Source organism: Zea mays, chromosome 1 (assembly GCF_902167145.1).
Source record: "Zea mays cultivar B73 chromosome 1, Zm-B73-REFERENCE-NAM-5.0, whole genome shotgun sequence".
In the NCBI taxonomy this organism is placed as follows: Eukaryota; Viridiplantae; Streptophyta; class Magnoliopsida; order Poales; family Poaceae; genus Zea; species Zea mays.
Genome location: NC_050096.1, coordinates 219725321 through 219750685, shown reverse-complemented (window position 1 = coordinate 219750685; position 25365 = coordinate 219725321). Strand labels below are relative to the sequence as shown.

General features: G+C 49.4%; 1 protein-coding gene across 1 annotated transcript; it reads right to left on the bottom strand.

The window, feature by feature from the left end:
• Window positions 1–18862: 18862 nt before the first annotated feature.
• LOC100273996 (uncharacterized) lies at window positions 18863–23490 on the bottom strand. Its single transcript, NM_001148382.1, has 11 exons — window positions 23343–23490; window positions 23090–23234; window positions 22872–22982; window positions 22720–22780; window positions 22517–22635; window positions 22105–22190; window positions 21828–22029; window positions 21384–21437; window positions 20584–20694; window positions 20399–20455; window positions 18863–19234 (listed from the first exon to the last, which is right to left on the bottom strand). Exons 1-11 carry the CDS (start codon window positions 23378–23380, stop codon window positions 19043–19045), a joined length of 1176 nt encoding a protein of 391 aa, NP_001141854.1. The 5' UTR covers window positions 23381–23490; the 3' UTR covers window positions 18863–19042.
• Window positions 23491–25365: the final 1875 nt, after the last annotated feature.

Below are 25365 nucleotides of genomic sequence, written 5' to 3'. Positions count from 1 at the left end.
TTCCTTAAACAGCGCAGCCGACCGTTGCAGATGCGGGAGCCGTTGGCGCACCGGACATGTCCGGTGCACACCGGACAGTCCGGTGCCCCCTTCTAGCAGTTGGCTCGGCCACGTGTCCCGCGCAGATCGCGCGGCCGACCGTTGGCCCGGCCGACCGTTGGCTCACCGGACAGTCCGGTGCACACCGGACAGTCCGGTGAATTTTAGCCGTACGCCGTCGGCAAATTCCCGAGAGCGGCCACTTCGCCCGAGGCAGCCTGGCGCACCGGACACTGTTCGGTGCACCACCGGACAGTCCGGTGCCCCAGACCGAAACAGCCTCTTGGCTGTACACAGCCAACTCTTCTCTTTTCTTCTTCATTCTGTTTCTGATACTTAGACAAATATATTAGTACACAAAACCAATGTACTAAGACTTAGAAACATACCTTTGCTCTTGATTTGCACTTTGTTCATCCATGGGCATAGATTCACATTTAAGCACTTGTGTTGGCACTCAATCACCAAAATACTTTAGAAATGGCCCAAGGGCACATTTCCCTTTCAGATACGGATACCTCACTCATCACCTTGACACGGGGCGACTCATGCTTGGTGAAGCGGTTCAGATAATCAACAGGCAAGACTTAGTGCTCGAAAATGAGGAAAAAACACGGCTCCGTGCCAAAATTACATACATGTTCAGGCCTCGACAGCCATAATGAACAAAAACACTGGCATTCAAAGTGCCATTACAAACGGAACTCCGGTTCCCCCTCCGCGGGTACGAACAACCCCACTCGATAGGGGTGGGCCTGCGGAGCAACAGAAGACCGACGAACGGCACGCCGTCACCTGCTCCAGCAGCAGCGACGACGACGACTTCTGCTCCGGGGGGCCGAACAGCGGCAGCACTGACCTCAGGGCGGATGCTGCTGCCAGGAGGCCCCCGCCCATGCCAAATCTCGTAAGGCAAGGACGGGCAGAAGGCCGTAGAGTTGGAGGTCGGTCCGTGGCCAGCCTTGGCTATCGCGCCGGCGGAAGAACTTCTTCCAGCTGCCGTGGCAGACGCCGGCGCCGCGAACGGCTCCGAAGCCACTCACGTCCGAGAGCCAGGCACGCTGCAGCTGTCGGCGCCACGGACGACAACCGCCCTTCCCTCCGATCACTGAGCGGAGGAGCGGGCCGCCGCCCACGCGGGGCCGACCCCAACTCGGCACACTCCCCTCCCCAGCCCTGGTGATGAAAATCCTTGAGGCTGAGAGAGGGGCAGAGGCCGCAGCCCGGCTCGCTTTCCCCCACCATCAAGCTGGAGGTCACCATCTTGGGTGACCGCCGGTGGAGGGGTGCAGCCGGGCTGCATGATGAAAATCCTTGAAGCCGAGCGATGGTTGAAAGGTACCAACTCCCACGGAGTTGCGTTCCTCCAACGATGAGGCGAAAAGACGGCGGATATCCCCCATCCGGGGGCTTGGAAGGTGGAGAGACGCAATGCATAAGGGAGCGAGAAGACATGGTCGCCTTCCGAAAGGGGTCACCCTCCTTTTAAAGGCAACTCTCCCTGCTTGCGCCCCCAACCGTCACGGGCTGAGTCTTCTCCAACACGCTCCAAAGCCCTCCCCTACGGCGCGGGGGCTGGGTCCCGCATGTCATGCAAACCGGCTTGGGGCAGAAGAAGCCAAACCGCCGCGCGTGGGGCACTCAACCGCCCAGCGGTTACAAGTGACCCTCCACTTTTGCCCAGACCAACGGGCGAGAGAGGCAGGCAGCCATGCAGGCGGCATGCAACTGCGCCAAGTGGACGCACTTCTCCGACTCCCAACGCGCCCAGCCTGGAGGCCCAGGCCCACGCGTCACGCAACCGGCGCGCCGGATGCTGCATGCAAGCAACTGCACCGCCACTTGCGCCACCACCGCGCCTCTTCGGTTGCGGAACCAATACCGCGACTCGAGGCGACCCAGCGCACGACCCAGCAGCGCCAGCCTGGCGCGACGGTCAATGCAGCCGAAAGTGGGCCGGTAGTAATGACGGTGGCAGGCGGGCGGGAGCAGCGGTCACGTCGTCAGCCAAGCTCACGTCCCATCCAGGGGCAGTAAGAGAACCCCCTCTCACGGCGTGAAGACGACGCGCCCGTGATCCGTTCCTCGAACGGCTCGCGCACGCGCGACGACCGCCCCGCCAACCACTCGCCCCGTCGCATTAACTCCGCGGCAGGACAGGCGGCGCTTCGGGCAGGAGAAGCGGGCGACGCTTCGCCTTCGCCGTAATAACCGCGCCAAAAAAGGTACGCCACGTCGTTCGATTTCGTATCCTTTTCCTTTTTTCCTCTTTCTCTATATCTTGCAACAGGGACCGGGAAAGGGGGATACCCCGAAAAGGATCCTTCCCCGTGAAGGAACCGGGCTCCGAGCCCCCCTACTGATCAGAGGTTCGAAGGCTGGCCCCCTGAAGGGTTCAACAGTCGCCTCAGATCGCGTGGGCCCTACACCCACTACTGGTCAGAGGTTCGAAGGCCGGCCCCCCGAAGGGTTCCACGGCCGCCTCAGGCTACTCGGGCTCCGCGCCCAATACTGATCAGGGGTTCGAAGGCTGGCCCCCGAAGGGTTCACAGCCGCCTCAGACGCTGAGCGAGGGATGACCAGGGGTACGTTCGATACATAACCAAGGCTCGGGCTGCGCTCCCGAGGTACCCTAGGACATTTCCGAGACCAGCGGGAGCGATCTTGTAACGGAATCCCATCAGAGGGAGGCATCGAGCCCTCGGACCCCGTCGCCAGGGGACCGGGTCCGGCAGATCACCCGTAGGTACTTTTGGGCGTGCCTCTGGGCCCCTAGCCGACCCCTAACGAACGGGGCACGGACGTCCACTCGGATTACCCGCTTGCAGCTCACCGGAGACACCATGTTCGGTGCCCATCGAGGGTAACATGGCGCTTTCCCCCCCTCCTCCTTGCGGAAAGGCGACGCAGGGGCGTATGTAAAAAAGCCGAGTCTGTCCCTGATCGTCCTCTCGCCCTGTGCGGAGGCTCAGGGGCTGCTCTCGCAAACCCGGCTCCGGCCGAACCGTTGACAGCGTCAACATACCAGCCCGAGAACTTGGGCCCCGACCGTGCACCCGGGCTACGGCCAGTTCGCATGAGGGAACAACCAGACCAGCCGAAGCATAACGCAAAGCATTAAGACCTCGGAGGAGTGAAACCACTCCTCCGAGGCCTCGAGGGCTACACCCGGCGGGTGCGCTCGCGCGCACCCACCGGAACAAAATGCAACCGAGAAAGGCTGGTCCCCTTGCAAAAAAATGCGACGAAAGCCTCCAAGCGAGTGCTAACACTCCCTTCGAGGCTCGGGGGCTACTGTCGGGGACCATAATTAGGGGTACCCTCAAGACGCCTAATTCTCAGCTGGTAACCCCCATCAGCATAAAGCTGCAAAGGCCTGATGGGTGCGATTAAGTCAGGGATCAGTCCGTACGAGCGACTCGATCGTGCCTCGCCCGAGCCTAGCCTCAGACAAGGGCAGCCGACCCCGGAGGATTTCCGTCTCGCCCGAGGCCCCCCTCCAACGGCGGACACATCTCCGGCTCGCCCGAGGCCCAGCCTTCACTAAGAAGCAACCCTGACTAAATCGCCGCACCGACTGACCGAATCGCAGGAACATTTAACGCAAAGGTGGCCTGACACCTTTATCCTGACACGCGCCCCCCGGCAGAGCCGAAGTGACCGCCGTCACTTCGCCGCTCCACTGACCGGCCTGACAGAAGGACAGCGCCGCCTGCGCCACTCCGACTGCAGTGCCCCTTGACAGAGTGAGACTGACAGGCAGTCAGGCCCTGCCAAAGGCACCACAGGAAGCTCCGCTCCGCCCGACCCAGGGCTCGGACTCGGGCTAAGTCCTGGAAGACGGCAAACTCCACTCCGCCCGACCCAGGGCTCGGACTCGGGCTAAGTCCTGGAAGATGGCGAACTCCGCTCCGCCCGACCCAGGGCTCGGACTCGGGCTAAGCCCCGGAAGAAGGCGAACTCCGCTCCGCCCGACCCAGGGCTCGGACTCGGGCTAAGCCCCGGAAGACGGCGAACTCTGCTTCGCCCGACCCAGGGCTCGGACTCGGGCTAAGCCCCAGAAGACGGCGAACTCCGCTCCGCCCGACCCAGGGCTCGGACTCAGGCTAAGTCCCGGAAGACGGCGAACTCCGCTCCGCTCGACCCAGGGCTCGGACTCGGGCTAAGCCCCGGAAGACGGCGAACTCCGCTCTGCCCGACCCAGGGCTCGGACTCGGGCTAAGTTCCGGAAGACGGCGAACTCCGCTCCGCCCGGCCCATGGCTCGGACTCGGGCTCAGCCCCGGAAGACGGCGCACTCCGCTCCGCCCGGCCCAGGGCTCGGACTCGGGCTCAGCCCCAGAAGACGACGAACTCCGCTTCGCCCGACCCCAGGGCTCGGACTCCGCCCTGGCCTCTGCTGAACGACCTCCGCCTCGCCCGACCCAGGGGCTCGGACTCGGCCTCGGCCATGGAAGACAGACTCGACCTCGGCTTCGGAGGAGCCTCCACACCGCCCGACCTAGGGCATAGGCCAGCCACGTCAACAGGAAGCGCCATCATCACCCTACCCCGAGCTGACTCGGGCCGCAGAAAACAAGACCGGTGTCCCATCTGGCTAGCTCCGCCAGATAGGCAATGATGGCGCCCCGCAAGCCCTGTGACGACGGCGGCTCTCAGCTCTCTTACGGAAGCAGGAGGACGTCAGCAAGGACTCAACCGCTCCGACAGCTGTCCCTCCGCCAGGCTCCGTTGCTCCTCCGACGGCCACGACATCACACCAGCTGGGTGCCAAGATCTCTCCGGCTGCCACATCGGCATGTACTTAGGGCGCTAGCTCTCCCCTGCTAGACACGTAGCACTCCGCTACACCCCCATTGTACACCTGGATCCTCTCCTTACGCCTATAAAAGGAAGGACCAGGGCCCTCTTAGAGAGGGTTGGCCGCGCGGGGACGAGGACGGGACAGGCGCTCTCTTGGGGCCGCTCGCTTCCCTCACCCGCGTGGACGCTTGTAACCCCCTACTGCAAGCGCACCCGACCTGGGCGCGGGACGAACACGAAGGCCGCGGGATTTCCACCTCTCTCACGCCCGTCTCCGGCCACCTCGCTTCCCCCCTTCGCGCTCGCCCACGCGCTCGACCCATCTGGGCTGGGGCACGCAGCGACATTCACTCGTCGGCTTAGGGACCCCCCGGTCTCGAAACGCCGACAACACTGAAAACATAAATCTCATGGAGGTGGGCGGTGCGACTGGTGCTGCGTTGGGCTGAACCCTTCCAGAGGGTTGTTGGATGCCGCCCCAGATTGGCCCTGCACAGAGAAGAGATTGCATGTGTTATACCAGATGCATTACCAACATCTAACTACAATTTTGATACTCACAGGAGTATGGAAGAGAGCAGGGTCAACTGCAGGGAACAATGGAGGTGGCGGAGCGAAGCCCTATGCGGCGCCAAGGCTCTGCATGTACTAGAACATCTCCACCATCCTCTGATGATCTGCCAGGCGAGCCTCCCGCTCCGCCATCATCCTCACCTCCATCTCATGACGTTCCCTCCTCTCTTCTTCTAGTTGGATCTGTAATATTACAAGCCAACGTTATAGTAACTCAAAGAGAAGGTATATAACTCAAGGAAGGATGAGTTACAGAAGCATTAACCTCGAGTTGCTGTATGCGATGCTGTGAGCTATCGTGCCGAGGTCGTATGGCTGGACTCGAGCCCGTGCTCCTTGCTCTCACCTGAGACAGAGTGGGAGTGGAGGACGAGTCGATTGCCCCGTCGGCAATCTAGTACCGCCCCATGTCTCTTGCCTCCTCCGACCCTCATGAGCACATCGGGGTTGATCGGCTCGGTGCTCGGATCATAGTCTGGGCCATGGACCTCCTGCGCCATGGCGGTGTAGTCATGAAGGCGGCTGTAGACAGCGGGGTTGATGTAGGCCTCGGGCCCGTCATCCGGGTTGTAGGTGATGTCGGGCGTCGCCTTGCCCTTATGGGCCATAGCATAGGCCGAGAAGGTGGAGCAAGGCCGGTCACCATGTGACGCCGACTGCAAGAAAACCAACAAGATAGTTAGAAATAATATCTAATCCAGTGCTATATACCTAAATAAAAAAGAGGGCATACTCATGCTTCTGCATATTGGCCCAGGCTCCGGCTGCCTTGGTGGTGGGAGGGACCTTGCATCATCATACGCCGTTCCCGGCTAGCGTTGTGCCCCTCGTCCCACTCAGCCAAACACCACCTATCCACCATATGCTCCTAGCACAAAGGATGTGCGGCGCACCAATGTGGAATCATCTACAAAGTAAACACGTAAAGTGCATATCAGAAGATAAAATAAAATTCATGCATCGAGTACTGGTACCAAACATGCATGACTTTACCTACAAGTACTGGTCCCTGGTCAACGACATGGTTCGGGCTTGCTGCTTGGACACCCTCTCCCCAAGGACGGAGCCGTGGTAGCTGACGATGGCCTGGATTCGGGCCTCATAGTGCATGTCCACGACGAGCTTCTTACAACTTGTGGTGGCCACCACATCCGCCCTAGCCTCATATCCAGCCTCGCATCTGAAGAAATCCTGCATACAAAAACGATGTATCCATACATTATTTCAAGAATTTGCAACGAATGCGACATATTTTACATTATACTAAGACTTACCCACAACTCTTGCTTCACCCGCTCCGCCTTGTTATTAAATTCCCGGTCGTCTCGTTCTACAGCATCGGGGGCGACGGCGTAGTGGTCGAAGGTGTAGGATGGGCCCGTCACTCCGGCGTACTCAACCAGTCCAGGGAAGTGTTCCCTGCACAGCAGGCCCAGGATGCCATTGGGGAGGCGACAATGACCCCCAGCATAATCCACAACCATCCAAGACCTGTCCAAGTGATAAATAAAAAGTATTAGTTTATATTATGATTTTGAACACATAATATGAACAAGAATGAAGAACATAAAGTTACATACCTCTCCCCATCCGGCCGAATCAGCGGTCGCCTGTCTCGAAGTATGGGACGTTGAGGGAGATTCGCGGGACCTCGCAGGTAGATGCTCCTCGAACCTGAGGCGCCAGAACCTGAGGCGTCCTGCTACTGGTCGTCGTCGTCCTGCCGCTGGTTGTCATCCTGAGGCGCCGCCTGCTGCTGGACAAGGTCGTCCTGAGGCGTAGCCTGCTCTGCCTCGTCCGCCGTCCTACTCCTCCTCCCCCTCCTCCTCCTCAGCCAATTACCGCCGACCATATTTGTCCAAAAACCTGCAATTAAGAGTAAACAAATAAGCACATATAAAAAGATGTATTTAAAAATAGGTGCAAAATAAAAAGTCATATAGCATTACATCGATTAAAAATAATCTTCATATGTGTCGGGGTTAGCCGGATCATAACTCTCATCATCACTATCAACCATTTCAATGTCAACACCATCGGAAGACACAAGTTCGTCATTAATGTCATTGCCTTCAAGGATTACTAAGTCATTATCATTTTGCACCTCATCATCCTCCTCATCAACAACCATTTCAATATCTACGTCCATTCCGATAGCTTCGGTTAAGTCTATCTCAAATCGCCCTTCTAGCCCATCTTCTTGGAAGAACTCTCCATCATATGTGTCTGGGTCTAAGTTGTAATCTTCATCGTTAGGAATAGGTAACCTCCCGTGCGGCGATACCTTATACACAACATCCCAACCCTTAAGATGTTCTTTCGTTTGGCACGCATATGGGAGATAATACACTTGTGTGGCCTGTTGGGCTACGATATAGACATCGTCTCCTGATAAGGTGGAATCTTGTCGAATTTCGACTATCCCAAGATTAGAATGTGTCCGTCTCGTCACTTGAGGGTCAAACCAATGACATTTGAATATCACTAGAGTAAGAGGTTTGGAACCATAAAAATTGAGCTCATATATTTCTTCGATTCGTCCAAAATAATCGACATCGTCAAGGCCGGGCGTAAAGACTCTAGAACACGTTGTTTTCCGATTGGACCGACTTTTGTCGTAATTTGTTGTGCAAAAACGGTATCCATTGACGTCATACCCAGAATATTTCTTGACCCTATAAGCAAAGTCGTTGGCTACTTGTCTCAACTCGGCACTCATAGACGGATCTCTTTGGCCCTGCAAGTATTCGCAAGTTAAAAGACGCTAAATTGAGTTCAAAGATGTATCTCTTTTACAAACTAAGCACGTACCTTACATTTGAACCAGGGAATGAAATCGGGCAACCCATTTCTCGCACCCTTTCTAAGAAGAGTGTCATATTCCTGTGGAGTGGGGTCCCTTGATCGACGCCAGAATTCATGAAGAAATTGTTTCATGTATGGCGTCACCTCTTCAAGGTTGGTCAATACATATAGCATGATATGCCGCCACTTTTCATGTGTCAGGGTCTTGGTGGTCGATCCACTTGCGCTTCCGAGTTGGCCTCGAAATATGCTAAGGTTCGATTCATTGTCGCCATCATTGTAATGAGGGGGTGGATTATGCACGCTCGGCAGTTTGTCACCATAATAAGTTGATGTGAAGTTTGAGACCTCCTCTAGAATGTATGCCTCTGCAATGGAAGCCTTGATTTTGCATTTATTTCTACATTACTTTTGAATAGTCTTTAGACATCTCTCGATTGGATAGCACCAACGTCCCTGCACGGGCTCCCCCATTCGTGCCGCATAGGGGAGATGAAGAATCAAATGCTGCATTGGATTGAAGAAGCCGGGTGGAAATATCTTCTCAAGCTTACACAGTAACACGGGTGCCAATCTTTCCAAGTCTGCAACCACGGTCCGAGATAACTCTTTTGTACAAAGCTGATGGAAGAAATAATTCAACTCTGAAAGCGCTAGCCAGACATGCTCAGGGACATAGCCTCGAACCATCGCAGGAAGAATCCGTTCAATCCATATGTGTAAGTCATGACTCTTCATCCCTAAGACTCACATAGTAGATAAGTTCACCCCCCTACTCAGGTTAGCTGCATACCCATCAGGGAACATCAACATCTTGATCCACTGAAGTACTTCCTTCCTCTGGGCCCTGCTTAGGACAAAATCGGCCTTAGGCCTTCTCCACGTCTTTCCGCCACTTGGCGGCTTCATCTCTAGGTTTGGTCTATCACATAACGCTGCCAGATCCACTCTTGCCTTCACGTTATCCTTTGATTTATCAGGAATGTCCATAATTGTTGCCCACAGTGCCTCGACAACATTCTTTTCAGTGTGCATCACGTCAATGTTGTGTGGAAGGAGCAGGTCATCATAATAGGGGAGCCGAGTCAAGCCAGACTTATGTGTCCACATATGCTGCTCACCATATCCTACAAAACCACCTTCTGTATTGGTCACGAGCCCATCTATCTGTTGACGAATTTCGGCACCAGTCATCGTTGCAGGTGGGCGGTCTGTCACTACGACACCTTTCGCAAAGTTCTTGATGTCTAGGCGGAATGGATGGTAAGGAGGGAGAAATTGTCGATGTTTATCGAAGGACGAATATTTGCCACCCTTTTTCAACCAAATGAACCTGAGAGCTTCCTTGCAAACTGGGCATGGGAACTTACCATGAACACACCAGGCGCAGAATAGCCCATACGCCGGTAAGTCATGCATGGAGTACTGGTACCAAACATGCATTCTGAAGTTTGTCTTTGTAGCTCGGTCATACGTCCATACCCCTTCCTCCCAGGCACGTACCAATTCATCGATCAAAGGCTCCATGTACACGCCCATTTTATTCCCCGAGTGTTCGGGAATTATCAACGACACGAATATATTCTGCCTTTGAAAGCACACACCAGGGGGGAGATTGATTGGGATAACAAACACGGGCCAACATGTGTACGGGGCAGCGCTCATTCCATAGTGATTGAACCCATTTGTGGCCAACGCAACACGTACATTACGAGCCTCTTCGGCTTTCTCACGGTGAATGGCATCAAAGTGTTTCCATGCTTCACCATCGGATGCGTGCACCATCTTGTCAGGATTGTATCGTTTTCCATTTTTGCGCCATGTCATCTGTTTCACGGATTCCTCTGTCATGTACAGACGCTGGATCCTCGGTATGAACGGAAGGTGCCGTAGGATTGTCAAGGGGATGTCGAGCTGCCTCTTCTGTCCATCACCAGAGTCTACCTCCATGAACCTAGACGATTTACACTTGGGACAGTACTTTGCCTTCGCGTATTCTTTCCTAAATAGCACGCAGCCCTTCGGACAAGCATGAATCTGCTCATACGTCATCTTGAGTGCACGAAGGAGTTTCTGTGCCTCGTACATGCTCTTTGGCAGAACGTGATCATCCGGAAGCAGACTCCCAATAACCATCAACAAGCCATCGAATGCGTCTCTACTCATGCTGTACTGCGACTTGAACGCCATTACACGTCCGATGGCATCTAGTTGAGAAACCTTTGTCTGGCCGTGAAGGGGCTTCTGTGCCGCGTCGAACATGTCGTAGAATGTCTTTGCAGTCAGCTCTAGCTCGTCATCCATACATCCTCCCGTGTACTGTGCCTCTTGATAGTCGTTCAACATATCTGCTACCCCCGCATCTGCGTCATAATCCTTGACACGTTGTCTCAGCACCTCCTCTCTCGTACGATGCGCTTCACCATGAAATATTCACCGAGTATAGCCCGACGTAAATCCATTCTTCCAAATATGCTCTACCATGGCCTTCTTTGGTTTTCTTTTTCGGTTGGCACATTTGTTGCACGGGCATGGGACTAGACTCGCTCCTTTAGCAGCTTCGCCATATGCCCGTTCCACAAAATCATCGATCTTTCTAATCCATTCAGTGGTGACATCCTTCCTTCCTCTACGGCCCGTGTACATCCACTCACGGTCATCCATCCTCTAACATATATAACCGACTATAGTTTAATATAAAATGTAAGACATCTGCAAAAAAATAACTCAAGCCTATCAACCAAAAATTCGGCAGCACCTCCCCTGTACGGGGATGTTTACAAAACCTGCAAATAAAACTAGCAGCATGATGGCTGACATCCACAAATATATCTAATTGACACACATAGTATAAACTCCCTAAATTCAATAAACATGCAGTATAAATTTAATAAACACACATACTAAATTCAATAAACACACATAATTCATTATAAACACATAATATAAACACGTAGTATAAACTCACTAAATTCAATAAACATGTAGTGTAAATTTAATAAAACACATAATATGACAATAAACACACATAAATTTAATAAATTAAATAACATATGACAATATAATATGAAAATAACTAAATCACCGGTGGGGAGGGCGCGGCCGGCGGTGGAGGGCGAGGGCAACGGCGGCGGCATTCTGGGCGCGTGGGGCGGGCGGCGGCCAGGCGCGTGGGCGCGGCCGGCGGCGGCTTGCCGGGCGCGTGGGGCGTCGGCGGCGAGCCGGGCGCGTGGGGCGGGCAGCGGTCGAGCGGCGGCGTGCTGGGCGGGTGGCAGAGAAGAGAGAAGGAAGAAAGTGAAAGGAGAGAAGGAAAGGAGAAGAGAGAAGAGGGCCGCGGCGGCGGTTTACTTACCTTCTTTGCCGAGTGCCCGCGATCCGGTACTCGGCAAAGATTTTTTTTTAAATTTAAAAATAAACTTTGCCGAGTGCCGGATCGTGGGCACTCGACAAAGATATCTTTGCCGAGTGCTAGCTGTACAGTCACTCGGCAAAGATCTGTTCTATAGTCTTTGCCAAGTGCCAACGGACAGGCACTCGGCAAAGATGTCTTTGCCGAGTGCTAGTTGGACAGCACTCGGCAAAGTATACTTTATTTTTTTATTTTTGGCAACCAAACTTTTTGTGGTGTGTTCCTACACTACAAGTACCATTTTGGTACAATTATAAAAGTGTTTTTTATAACTATTAGATTTAGTTCGTTTATTTGAATTTCTTTGGAAAATTCAAATTTGAACTGCAAGTCACTTGATACTTAGAAAAACCTGCATGCAAAAATTATATTCATGCTATTTGGCACAAGTTACAACCCATTTCAGGAGGGGACCGGAAACTAAGAGCACCAACCTGACTAAATATGGTCGTGAACTTGCCATCCACATGTTTAAAAATTGTATAAAACACAAACAAAGTCAGAAAATCATGAAACTTTTCAACATGTCATGATATCATATATAGAGGCTGTGATAAAAATTTTAGAATGTTTGGAGAAAGTTGTGAGACACTATGTGTAGAAACCTAAGAGAACTACACATGAAATCATAGAGTTTCAATGTGGATCTCTTAGATTTCTACACATAGTGCGTTACAGTTTTCTCGAAACTTTTTCAATTTTTTATCACAGCCTCTACATATGATATCATGACACGTGGACAAGTTTCATGATTTTCTGACTTTGTTTGTGTTTTATACAATTTTTAAACATGTGGATGGCAAGTTCACGACCATGTTTAGTGAGCATGTTGCTCGAAGTTTTCGGTCCGCTCCTGGAATCGGTCGTAACTTATGCTAAGTAACATGAATATCATTTTTGCATGCACGGTTTTTCAAGTTTCGAGTGACCTGCAGTTCAAATCTGAATTTTCTGAAGAAATTCAAATAAACGAACTAAATCTACTAACGATTGAAAACTCTGTTATAATTGTCCACAAATGATACATGTAGGTCTACATAGTGTAAGAACATACCACAAAAAGTTTGGGGGACAAAATCTAAAAAATAAAATAAGCTTTGCTGAGTGTCCAGAGAAGACACTCGGTAAAGAATTCTTTGCCGAGTGCCGACCCTCGGCCCTCGGCAAAGGCTGACGGCCGTCAGCTTTATGACGGCCGCTGACGGCCCTTTGCCGAGCGCCATCTTTGCCGAGTGTTTGACACTCGACAAACATGTTTTTGCCGAGAGTTCTCCTGTGCCGAGTGTCTTGTACTCGGTAAACCAGCTCGTTACCGAGAGCAGAAATTCACCGAGTGCGGCTCTCGGCAAAGCCGTCTTTGCCGAGTGCCCGACAAAAGGCACTCGACAAAGCGTCCGGCACTCGGCAAAGTCCAGGATTCCGGTAGTGAATAGATTCCCTAAAAAGGCTTTACAGACAGACTTAGAGGAAAACAGCCTTGAAGCCTCATATCTCCAAATGTGTACATCTTCCTGTTGATTCAACATCACCTCCTCAAGAACGTCCCACAGATGGAGATATTGTTGAATGCCTTGCAACGAGAGAGACCCTTTAATTGTCTAGTAGAGGCTTAACTTTGAGAAAATTTTAGCCACGCTATATATCATTCATATGCAAGGCATCCAATTTCTATGGAAGGACAATGATTTTTTAACAGTTTCCTAAAACTTGGTCTAGACCTGGCGCCTTGTCTCTGGGCTTGGATCGGATGATAGATGTATTCTGTTCTTGGGGAAAAAGAAGGGTTTTCCAGCTATGATAGCTCGACAGGCAGGTACCCGACGGATGACCAATTGTTGAACCCAGAAATAGGCAGGCGGACGGTCTGGCCCTTTAGGCCGAACGATCCGGGGTGACAGCGCGGACGCGTGTGCAGAATCAGTTAGGGTTACGAATTTCTAGCGAGATTTGTTTGCAAAATGTGCAGGATTAACTCGGGAACCGACTTGTAACGGATCTAGACCTCCTCCCTTTGTATAGATGAACGGTTACAGACGATTGAACCCCCATAATTGATCCAATCAACTTTACTTCTCGTTTTTACCTTATGCATTAGTAGTAGCCCTAGTTTAGTCTTCATCTACCTTGAATCTTCACCTCTCTTCGACTCTACGTCGACTAGAGCCATCTTGGGTGGCCTACCGACGCCAAGACACACCGTAGGATCCTCTCCTCCTAGATGGGGTCCATCCGGGGAGGCAAGATCTAGGTCTGATGCGAAAAGACGACACTTTGCGACACCGTTGACCATTCAAGCCCTAGACGCGGACCGTTCGGAAGCGTGTAGAGGAGGAGCCACTCATGCGCCCAGGTTGCGGACCATCTGGCTCTGTGCCACGGACCGTCCGCGCCTCCGCAGAGAGCACTGCTAGGTGGTTCATTTCGGTGTTTGGCACCAACACATTTTTTAGCGACTCCGCTGGGGACCAGGTGTCTAGATCTACTAAAATTCAGGCCCTCAAATGGCCGATTCTAAAGATCACACCGGCATCTCCCCATACAATATCCTGAAGCCGGTTGTTGAAAGTCTAACTGTCGATGAGCAATGGCAATACGAAGACTACATGCGTCAAGCGAAAGAGAAATTCTTGTCACAATACACAATAGATCGCCACCTGAAGGTTGTCAAACATGGTGAGACCGACGCTGCGTCTCTTCTATCTTCGCTTCAAGTCCCCAATGTAAGTAAACCCGACGACATCTAATCTATTAAACAGTATGTAGATCAGTAGCAGAATCAAATGAAACAACAGATTGGAGGGTTAGAAGAATCAATTAGAAAATTAACACGTTCTTTGGAGAAATCTGTTGCTCCTAGTTTTCCATCATATGAAACTAGTAATAGGATATCTATGTCTAATACCTCGGCAACAAATGGGGATTCACAGTCCCAACTATTATATGATATGTCGATGAACTCATATCCAGGGCAAATACCACCACCGTCGTCCCTGCTTGGCAGATCGGCGCCCCTGGAAATGGTTGGATCGTCCGAGCTTTTGCCCAGACAGTCCAGCCCTTACGCGGACCGTCCGACTTTCCCTGCTAGATAGTCCAAGGCTTTACCAGGACTACCACGTGGCGCCCTAATAGTAGTGAACACAACCGGACAGTTCAGATTTACCACCGGACAATCCGGATACGCCTATACATAACTTACTTTTGCACACTATGCACCAAATTATTACACACCACAGCAGCAGTACGTTCCACCCCCTACATATTTAAACCATAGCGCACCATATGATCACAGTCCGATCAACATTATTGATCGGTCACGGCAAGAAGGTCGACATAGCAACGCCCGACCGAATGAGCCCCACAGCCCAAGGTCTGGTGGTCTGCCACCGGGCGCAATGGAGAAAATTAGGGAAGAGATGGCTGAACTATTTCGAGATAGGCTCGGAGTTAGTGTAGCCAGAGTAGGCAGTCATATCAAAAGCCATATGATCACCGGTTTGACACTGTCCCATACCCACAATGGGCAAGGATATCAGAGTTTTCTATGTTTTTTGGTGAAAGTGGTAGAAGCACACATGAACATGTATGCCAGTTCCTAGCACACCTAGGTGAATTGGCCGATGGGCAAGCATTTCGTGTTCGTTTATTTTCTATATCCCTTATTGGTACCGCTTTTGCATGGTACGTCACCCTGTCTCCTAATCCATTAATTCCTAGAATGATTTTGAGAGTAAATTTCACGAGTATTTCTTTTCCAGGGAATATGAATTAGGGTTGGCTGATTTGGCCTCTGTTCGACAGGGACATGAAGAATCGGTTAATGATTATATCCGGATGTTCCGGGACACTAGAAACCAATGCTTTCGGATCCATGTCACAGACAAAGAGCTAGCAGAGCTTGCTTTTAATGGGTTGCTATCCTACTTAAGAGACAAATTAGATGGCACTCAGTTCTTTTTAATAGCTCAGCTACATCAACGGGCTTTGGTCTGTGAAAGCCGATGTAAAGAGACATCAAAATTGGCCTCTCATACTATACATCTAGTAGAGTGTGATAGTTCAGATGATGAATCCGCAGATGTATATACCTTTGAGCTTGTTTGGCCAACGAAGGACAAATCTTCTGCATGTTCTTCTTTGTAGCCGATTCAGAAGAATCGGCAAGAAGTTAAATTTACTTTTAATGTTGCCAAATGCGATAAAATATTTTACGAGGTACTAAAAAATGGCAACATTAAATTAACACATACTATTCCTCCTCTAGTTGAATTAAAAGATGTACTTACTACAAGTGACATAATTATTTTTCCCATGCCACTAATGATTGTAATATTTTTCGTCGACAGATACAATCGGTCGTAAATGAGGACCGGTTGATTTTTCAAGAGATGCAAGTGGACACACAACAATTTCCTGACAATACAATAGAACCCACAAGCAAGAAAGTCTTGGTTCGGCCGGAAATGGCTGATAAAGGTAAAGGCAAAAGCATCATCATTGTTGATCTCCGCACATCGAATATATTGCAAGGAGGGATTGCTCGGAAGGCTCCAGAGAAGAAGGCTTACAAGTTTGGAGGTGCCAAGGGCAGGCTCAATTGAGCAGCCGAGCACGGCTCCCTGACTCGAGCATCACAGACGGTCCGACACCTACACACGAACGGTCCGGTGCTCAAACAGACGGTCTGGCTGACTCAACCGGACAGTCCGCCCATACCCAGGGGCGTCAGCCTCCACACAAAGAAAAAAGGGGACACAGGGGCAAAGCAAACATAACACACATGGTCAGCTGGTCAAAGTCGGCCCTAATTTTGATCAATTGCTCTCCAAATATGCAAGCAAGAAGGCCATTCTACGCGATCGGCGAACAAAGAAACCCCAGTCACCTGCTAAAACAAAACGGCCTGAAAGTCAATACAGCAAGCACAACCTATTCATACAATGATGCCGGGATACCTTCCATCCGCCTACCCATCGTCAATATATTGTCCTATTCAAGTGTGGAACGATACGACGATGAACCCATGGTACATGCATATTCCCTTTGTCTATCCAGGCTGGGGACACCTCCATTCTATACATTATTGATCAGATGGTCATGGCCAAGAAAGATGCAATCTGAAATGACCTTTATGCATTAGAGCTCTATTGAACGATCACCCTATCATATTAAAAGCCGGTGACTTGCATGAGGCTTAGTTCTTACTTCGGGAACAAGATGACTTGTGATATCTATTGTTTTCCAAAGATTGCTGACATTTGAACCTAGAAACGGGCAGGCAGACAGTCCGACCCTGTAGGCCAGACGGTCCACGGTGACGGCGCGGACAGTCCACGTGTGCGCAGAATCAGTTAGGGTTCCAGATTTCTAGCGAGATTTGTTAGCAAAACCTGCGGGAGTAACTCGAGAACCAACTTATAACGGGTCCAGACCTCCTTCCTTTATATAGATGAAGGGTTACAGCTGATTGAACCCCCACAATTACCTTATGCATTAGGAGTAGCCCTAGTTTAGCCTTTCTCTACCTCAAATCTTCACCTCTCTTTGGCTCTACGTCGACTAGAGGCGTCTTGGGTGGCCTGCTGACGTCAAGACACACCCTAAGATCTCTCCTCCCCGGTGGGGTCCCTCCCGGGAGGTGAGATCTCGGTCTGCTGCGAAGAAGACGACTCTCTGCGCCATCGCGGACCGTCTGAGCCCTAGGCGCGGACCGTTCAGAAGCGTGCAGAGGAGGAGACGTTCCTGCTCCTAGGTCGCGGACCGTCTGGCCCTGTGCCGCAGACTGTCTGTGCCTCCGCAGAGAGCACCGCCAGGTAGTTCGTTCCAGTGTTTGGCGCCCAGATCGGTGCCAACACCAATCAATAGCAAATGGCCTTGTTATGGACTTGTCGTTGATCCAAATGCTTTCTGAAGTAATGTGTGATGACCTTTTTCTTTTCTCTAGTCCTATAAAGCATCAGTTTCTCTGGTTTTCGATGTTGTCTCTTTTAAAAAATCATTATAGTTATTTTTTATCTAACACGTTGTCCATCGTCATCATGTATTGATGTGGGTCGTTACCTCCTCGATGGGCCCTGAGAAAATACACGAGCCCAACATTACACGAAGTCACATTGAGCGTAGCACTCCTGGATAGTACCACCTCACTAGCTAAAGATGACGAACGGTCGAGTTATCTATAAAAAGGGGGGCACGTTTCCTTTTTTAACTCATATCTTTCACAACATTTTGGCTAAGGTGAATGTCAGTATCTATAGTTTAATATCTGATATATGGGCCATATGTCCACTTTAATTTAAAATTTATTTTTATATGGAGGATCCACTTTAATTTTAAACTTATTTTTTTATATAGAGGGTCTATCACACTGACTTTGCCACTGGGCCCTCACGTGTCATTCAGCTATTGCACTATACCATCAAATATAATTAGTGTGTCCTCGCAATGTACATGTGTTAGTTTTCTTTGGATCCCACGTCCTAAAGTTTAGCACCTCTTAAAGAGCTAAAATGTTAATGAGTGCTAAAATTTAGCACTTCACTTTTAACATCTTTTAGCACCTTTTAACACTCATGTTTGGATGTACAAGTGCTAAAGTTTATTAAAAGTCTAGTGCTAAACTTTAGCACTTAAGATCTAAACATGCTCGAAATAACAAAATCAGTGGTGTAGTTGGTATGTATTCAGTATTTAGGGGATGTTTGGTTCCAACTTCCAAAACTTAAGTGACTAAAATCTAGTCACTAAACTTCCAACGGTATAACTAAAAAAGGCTTTTCAAATAGAAAATTTAGGGATAAGTTTAGTTAGTAGCATGACAAAGTAACCAAATACTCCCTTAATTTGGCGTGCCCTATAATTCACCCATAGTTAGAAGAATTTGGTGTTCGCGTCCCCGTAACGGATGTGCGTGAGACGAGAGTGCTGCCTGATTCTTGCTGTGCTTCAAGCCAACACTGCGCACTTTGAGGCGTCTCCTTAGGCCAAGCTCCTTGGAGGTAATTTGTGCATGTTCTTGAGCAGCCGCGAGTTGAAGCATGATCTCCTTAATCGTCGCTAATTGAATGTCTCCAATATTCGATTTGAACTAGTGCTTGATCCATTGTCACCCTTGACAGTTAGATGTGTAGCCGTGCAGCGAGTGAAGGTAGCAACCCGGGAGCCAGTAAGCACAGGATACAGCACAAAATTGTCCATCGAAAAATATTGCTGAAATACTGAAGCTCTCCCATCTGCACAAAGTCCTCTTCCCGACTATTTTTGTTCCTTGCCAAATTAAGCACATACATAAAAATTTATGATGCCTAATGTCGCATAACTTATGCTTATTTCACTAACACTATAATTATCTAGCAGGATTGTCAAACTCAGATTTGCACCCAGATTAGGATTCAGGAAGTTGATCACTCCGTGATCAGTCGGTGGTCTCTGCCCACACCACAATAGCCAGGGTGTGCCGCCCGCCACAAGCCACGTACTTCGCCTGCCACTGCCCGTCCCGGCTGCTGCGGGTCTTGGGCGGCGGCAGGTCAATGTCCACTCCCATGGGCTGGCCTGTCGTCAGCTTCCTGCCGTAGCCCAGACGGCCATGGTCGCCCCTCCCATACTGCCAACATATAAAAAGACTCGCCATTAATATGCGCGGCAAAATTCGATAAGGACTTGTTTGAATATAGCGGATTTGCATTAATTTACATGTCTTTAGTGTTATAATGGATTAGAGTGGTCTCAGTAATACTCTTCATGTCATAAGTTTCACTTCTTGTGAGAGTGAATTACATACTACGATTAAAAAAGTTCCCCCATATATTTCACACCAAAGCAAGGGTCTAAAGTGTGATCCTAGTTGTAGTTGTTCTGGCTGCGGTGCCGTTGTGTACAGATGGAACAAGGTTCTGTCTGTCCCACACCAAAACACAGGTTTGATGCCTGGCCCCAGTCATGTTTGTTCTCCCATGGCAATGGTGCCACTATGTATGGATAGGACACGAGTTTGAAGGTTTTTTTATGGTGCCACTATGTATGGATGAGACAAGGATTCTGGGATTGTTCTCTCATAGGTTCTCACGGAGTACGGTGCAGTTGTATATGGATTCCACTCCAAAGTAGAAGTCTAAAGCCTAGCTCTGTTCGTCGCTGTTCTCTCATGGGTTATAGTGTCGTTGTGTACTTGTGTATGAGCTAGGTGGGACAGGTTTTCAGGAGTTTTTCTACAGTGTCATTGTGTATGTATGAGATAGGAGTTCGGGATATTTCTTGACCTATGTAAGATCTTCTTCTTAATATAATACTCGAAGATAAGGAATAAATAATTGGTATAAATCATTCTTAGAACATAAATCGACATTTCTCAAGTCTGCACATGCATCGTGTTGTTTAAAACACATCCAAAAAAAATTGAAAAATTCAAGTATTTCATATGTAAGAAAATAGAAACCCCGGTCTGTTCATCCTTGTCTCACATATGGGCATGTTTCCTCCCCTCAGGAAGAATGTTCTATAGCTTGGCTACTGGCCACAAAATCAAAAATATATGTGATCATGCTTATATGGCTTCAGACATCCTTGGGTTCGCTCCAGTTAAAATTTCTTAAATGCATTTTATGTTTTTGCATAACTTTTAAATTTTATATTGGTAGTATCCTACTGCAAAGGCCGTAAAAATGGTCAAGTGGCCCTAATCTTCATTTTGTATGTCCTAGCCCTGAGCTAGAAAAGATAATGGCAAGGTACATGGTAGGATTGTAAGTAGGAGAAAACTTCTACTTACAGAAAACATCCGGCCATCTCGAGTTAGAGCAACTGAATGTGTTCCTCCACATGATACCTGCAAACGTGGAAAATGAGCTCTGCTGCTCAGCTTGGAGAAGAAAATTTGTTCAACTACTTCAGGACCAGAGAAAAGGCTAATGTAACTGAAGCTAACAACATCCAAGTAATATCAAGGTCTATTACCTGAACAATATCCTCTCCAGCTAGAAGCTCAACCTTTAGGGGGACCATGCGACTACTCTTATCATCTCCAAATCCAAGCCTCCCGTGTTCTCCTCTCCCCCAAGCATACACCTAGAGAGACCAAACAGCAATAAAGCCTTTTAGTCCTAAGAAAGTTGGTGCAGGTTAAGGGAATAAAAAACAATCACAAGCCCTCAGTATCGTCTAAGGAAAAACCTGGAAACAATATCACCCCCAATATGCTCCACTCTACCCCTATGCAGTACAATATCTACCCTGCAGTGCTAACGTTTCTCCTCGTCTTTTATTGTGCCTAACGTTTCTCCTCTTGTCGTTTATTGTGACCAATGCCAGTTTTACTATGGTAAAATACATGTTTCCATGCCATTAATATTTGTTTCTAGAAAATGCAGAATAAGGTACAGATAGATCTGAATCAATGGAACTCAAGCCAGACTGAGTCTGTAGCTTTTTTTTTTGGAACAACTACTGACTTTGTATTTGGTTCAGGGGCTCAACGTGGTCAACACACTCCTCTAGGTTACTTTCATCGTATAATATGTATATTTTTGGTACTTTATAATCTGGACATCTTTAAAGCATGCTCTGAATAAATAGCAAGGAAGTGAATTTATCTGCAGCCAAAATGACATGACAACATTTTTCATGAAGTTTATTTCCAAAGCAAGAAAGAAAAGCCTGTCCCTCAATATGTTTGTGTCATCTGGTGCCTTGACAGGATAAAACAGCACATAATAAGATGATAACCCTGAATTAAAGAATCAAGATAATGGAAATACCTCTCCCTGTATAGTTAGTGCAGTTGAATGCCAGCCTCCAGCAGCAATGTCAACCTGAAAATTTAAGATGTTGGAGTATATGCAACAAGTGAGAAATCAGGAAAGCAATGTGCAGACAAATTATGAATTTATGCACATACAGTGGTGTCCTCAAAAAAAGAACCAGGATGTCATTCTTTGCTTAATCAATTTCAAACATAGTATTCCTAGTGTGCAATGACAATAAGTGGAAGGCCCCAAAAGGATGAAGCTTGTTAGCTAAATGAAAGCTGAACCAATGAGAGATCGAGCTTGGGGAAAAAGAACTAAGTTTAGAGGGGAAAAATATCTTGGTTTGTCGTCCTTAAAATAAGCTCATTTGGCAATAGCTTGTGAAAGTCACTGATGACAAACTAATTCCAAAACGTGTCAGAAAAACAAAGAAAAGGAATCAATCTGACTCACCAGTGAGAGATCAGATAGTCCTTCAACGCGTATAGGGTGTGATCTTGGTTGGGTATCTCCAGTCCCCAGCTGACCATACTCATTATTACCCCATGCCCACAAAATTCCATCCTCTGTGAGTGCCAAATTATGGAATGCACCTACAGCAATGACCCTCACTTTCTCAAGGCCTTGCACGCGTACTGGTGTCGATATTTGCTTGCTGAGAGAAGACACATGATCAACAGTAGATTCAAGAAGAAAATAAAAAAAGATATTTCATCATAAGGCCCCATACATATCACCAGGAGGCCATGGCTGTCCCCATGTCCAAACGTGACCTTCTTGAGTCAAAACCACTGAATGTGTCCCTCCAGCAGCTACCTAGAATTAGCAAATGAATAAGCAAGCCAAAAGCTAACAAACTGAAATCATGAGTACAGCACCCAAAAGTTGCCGCATCATTTCACGACAGGAATAATTCATTTGAGCTATAGACACTACAACTGTCCGGTTCCATCATACAAACTATCTTATATGTGGTTTGTGATCAGACTACTTCCTTAGCAACAAAGCATATGCTAAAGTGACAACATGATCCAAAATTAGTTGGATTCCTTCCAACCAACGCACTGAACCAAAATTGGAAAAAAAAAATCCAAAAACATTTCCACACTACTTGCACAACGCTCGAATCCAATTCCACTCACTTGCCGGACTTTGAGCTTGGGTGCGCACCGCTGTGGGGTCGGGATGTCCCTCCTGAGCGCCCTCGTCCCGTCCTCCTTCCTCTCAGGCTCCTCACCGCACTGCCCGTACTCGTTTCCCCCTGCACAATCCATGCACATTGCATCAAAGCAAGTAAGCAACCAGAAACCAGTCACGGAAAACGCAGGGAAGCGAGTGCCCCTACCCCAGGCGTAGGCGTGCCCATTGTCGTCAACTGCAAGGCAATGCCACCCACCAATCGCCGCCTGAATGAACCAAGGAAACCATAGGCAGAGCCTCTTCCGTCAGCAGCACACGGACATGAACCTCGCAGGGTAAAGCGGAACTGAGGCGCACCTGGACGATCTTCAACCCCGCGAGGGCGTGGACGGGGCCAGGGGAGCTCTCCGTCTTGGTCTTCGGCGGGTGCCCGAGCGTGCCGCGCTGGTTCCACCCCCAAGTGAAGAGCTGCGCACGGCAAGGAACCCCAGCCCAAGCAATCGGGTCAGAACAGAAGCTCTCCAGGAAATGAACAAGCACGATCAACAGGCAACGGGTTGGGGAAGGGGACGCACGCGGCCGTCTTCGCAGATGGCGAGGGAGTTGCGGCTACCGGCTACGACGGCGGTGACGGCGTAGGAACCGAGTGCCTCCACGCAGTGTGCCCAGTCCTTCTCCTCGTTCCCGCCCATGCCAAGCTGCCCGTCCTCCCCGGAACCCCTGTACAAAACGAGAACCAGAGCAATCAGTGGCCCGCCGCGACGCGAGAAACGGAGTTGCCCGCCGCGCCCCTCGCGCACGAGAGAGAACGCGCGAGAGTGAGCGCACCACGCGAGGACCGCGGTGGCGCGGGGCGGGGCAGCCATGGCGGTGGCGGCGCTCGGTGTCGGCGCTCGGTGTCGGCGGGAGCCAAGGAACACGGGGCAGCAAGCAGCCGACGCACGCGGTGTGGCGCCGCGGTGGATGTGGGTTTTCGTGCGCGCAAGACAAGCGCCCCGCGTGCGTGGCTTTTGTGGCTATGATTTGGGCTCTCTCTTCTGCCGCGGGCCCGCGGCCGTGTCATCTGCTGCAGGAAAAGGATGGCAGAGGCAGGGGCAGCGGGCAGCCCTATCTTTCTGGGCGTCTGTCCGGTCCGTGCGGCGTGAGCGTGACCTGTGGTCATGGGTTTTTGTGCTCGGCGCAATACTAGTAGGGTTTTTCTTTTAACTTTTCGTGGCATCCTGGTGGTTCCATCGTTCCGCCCACGTCTCGATGAGTCACGCAAGTGATCTGCAAAGATTCTTGTCAGGCGTGTTCAGCCCTCGTCTAGCGTCACATACACCGTATGATTGGATGGGTGCTTGTGCGCAGCCTGGCTCACATACGCGTTTGACATCCTAAATACAATGAATTAAATATGTGCTGACTCATAGTCAATTCATGTGAAGAATCTGGGTCTCCTAATGCAGACAACCAAACATATAGATAGTGAACTTATCATGATAGACTCTTTAAACTATATAAAAATTTTATGATATATATAAATATATATATACGCTAATTTTATTTGTAAAATAAAAACAAATACATTGATATATTTAATTTAACATGTCAAATAATTATCGAGAAATAAAGTTGACCAAAATAATAATATATTTGTATCTTGGAGCTATTATGATTACCATAACGAAGAACAAAACTTAATCACATTCATTGCTTCTCATAAAAAAGATACTTTTTCGAGCATTTCTTGATGCAAAATCATTATTGGAATCAATAGTGTCCAAGATATCCTTCTCAATACAGTACATAGCCAAGCCATTCAACCTTTACAGTGATATAGCTGATCTCAGATAGTCCTTCAACAACTTCAATTTTGAGAAATTTCTTTCAGCCAAACATACAGTCACAGGTACGTTTAAGAGAATTCGATAGGCAATTGTAACATTTGGATAGCAATCTGCATCCATAACAAACTTTAGAACCTTAGGCGCTAGCATCGAAGAATTTGGGGGGCCGCCTGTCAGGGGGAGGGCGGACATGCGGGCGCACGCGCGCGCGAGGCTTAGATGGGCCGAGCTGGGCTGGTTGGGCCAAATTGGTTTTTCCCTTTTTCCTGGAATTTCTAATGGCTTTTCTATTTATTTTCTCTAGGGTTTCCAAATCAAATTCAAACCAAATGCAAATTCAAACCCTTTCAAACATGTGCATCAAACAAAAGAATAATTTAGGCTCAACATAATGCAACATTTCATGACTCACATTGTTTTAACAAAATAAATACTTAATCCCTATCCTAATTAACTTAATTCTAATCAAAAGAAAGAGAGGGAGAGACTAAAGAGAGAGCAAGAGATAACACCTGAATTTGGTAGATATTTAGAAAGAAATTTTATACACCAAATTCAGGGTGTTACAAGTTCTCCTCCGAGTACGATGGCTCTCCTCCGCCGGCATACCCCGCGGCGGCGTCCGATGACTCGGGCGATTCCATGGGGCTGTCGGTGGCCGAGCGGGCCTACATCCGATCCATCGAGCGAGCAGGGATCAGGGGTCGGATGACTCGGAGGGGGAGGACTCCTTGGAAGACTCCGAGCAGGAGGTCGGCAGCAGCGACGACGATGGGGGCGGTGCCAGCCATGGCGCGGATGGTGGCGACGCTAGCGGCGGCGATAGGAGCGATGGTGACGATGGTGGCGGCAACGACAATGTCGGTGGCGATGTGCCACTGGCATAAATAATAGTATAGTGTAGTAGTATGTAGTAGGTAGTGGTAGTGGTAGTGGTGGTAGTAGTAGTAGAAATGGAAATGGTGATGAAGGAGTGAGGGATGACAGGGTCGGTTCATAATGAGCCAGCCCTTCCCTTTGTA

Coding starts and splice junctions, on each gene's coding strand:
- LOC100273996 (NM_001148382.1), bottom strand. CDS start 23,380: ATGGCTGCCCCGCCCCGCGCCACCGCGGTCCTCGCGTG. Junction 22,191..22,516: donor CCAAGCTCAAAGTCCGGCAA/GTGAGTGGAATT, acceptor TGCTAATTCTAG/GTAGCTGCTGGAGGGACACA. Junction 19,235..20,398: donor GAGATGGCCGGATGTTTTCT/GTAAGTAGAAGT, acceptor ATATGTTGGCAG/TATGGGAGGGGCGACCATGG.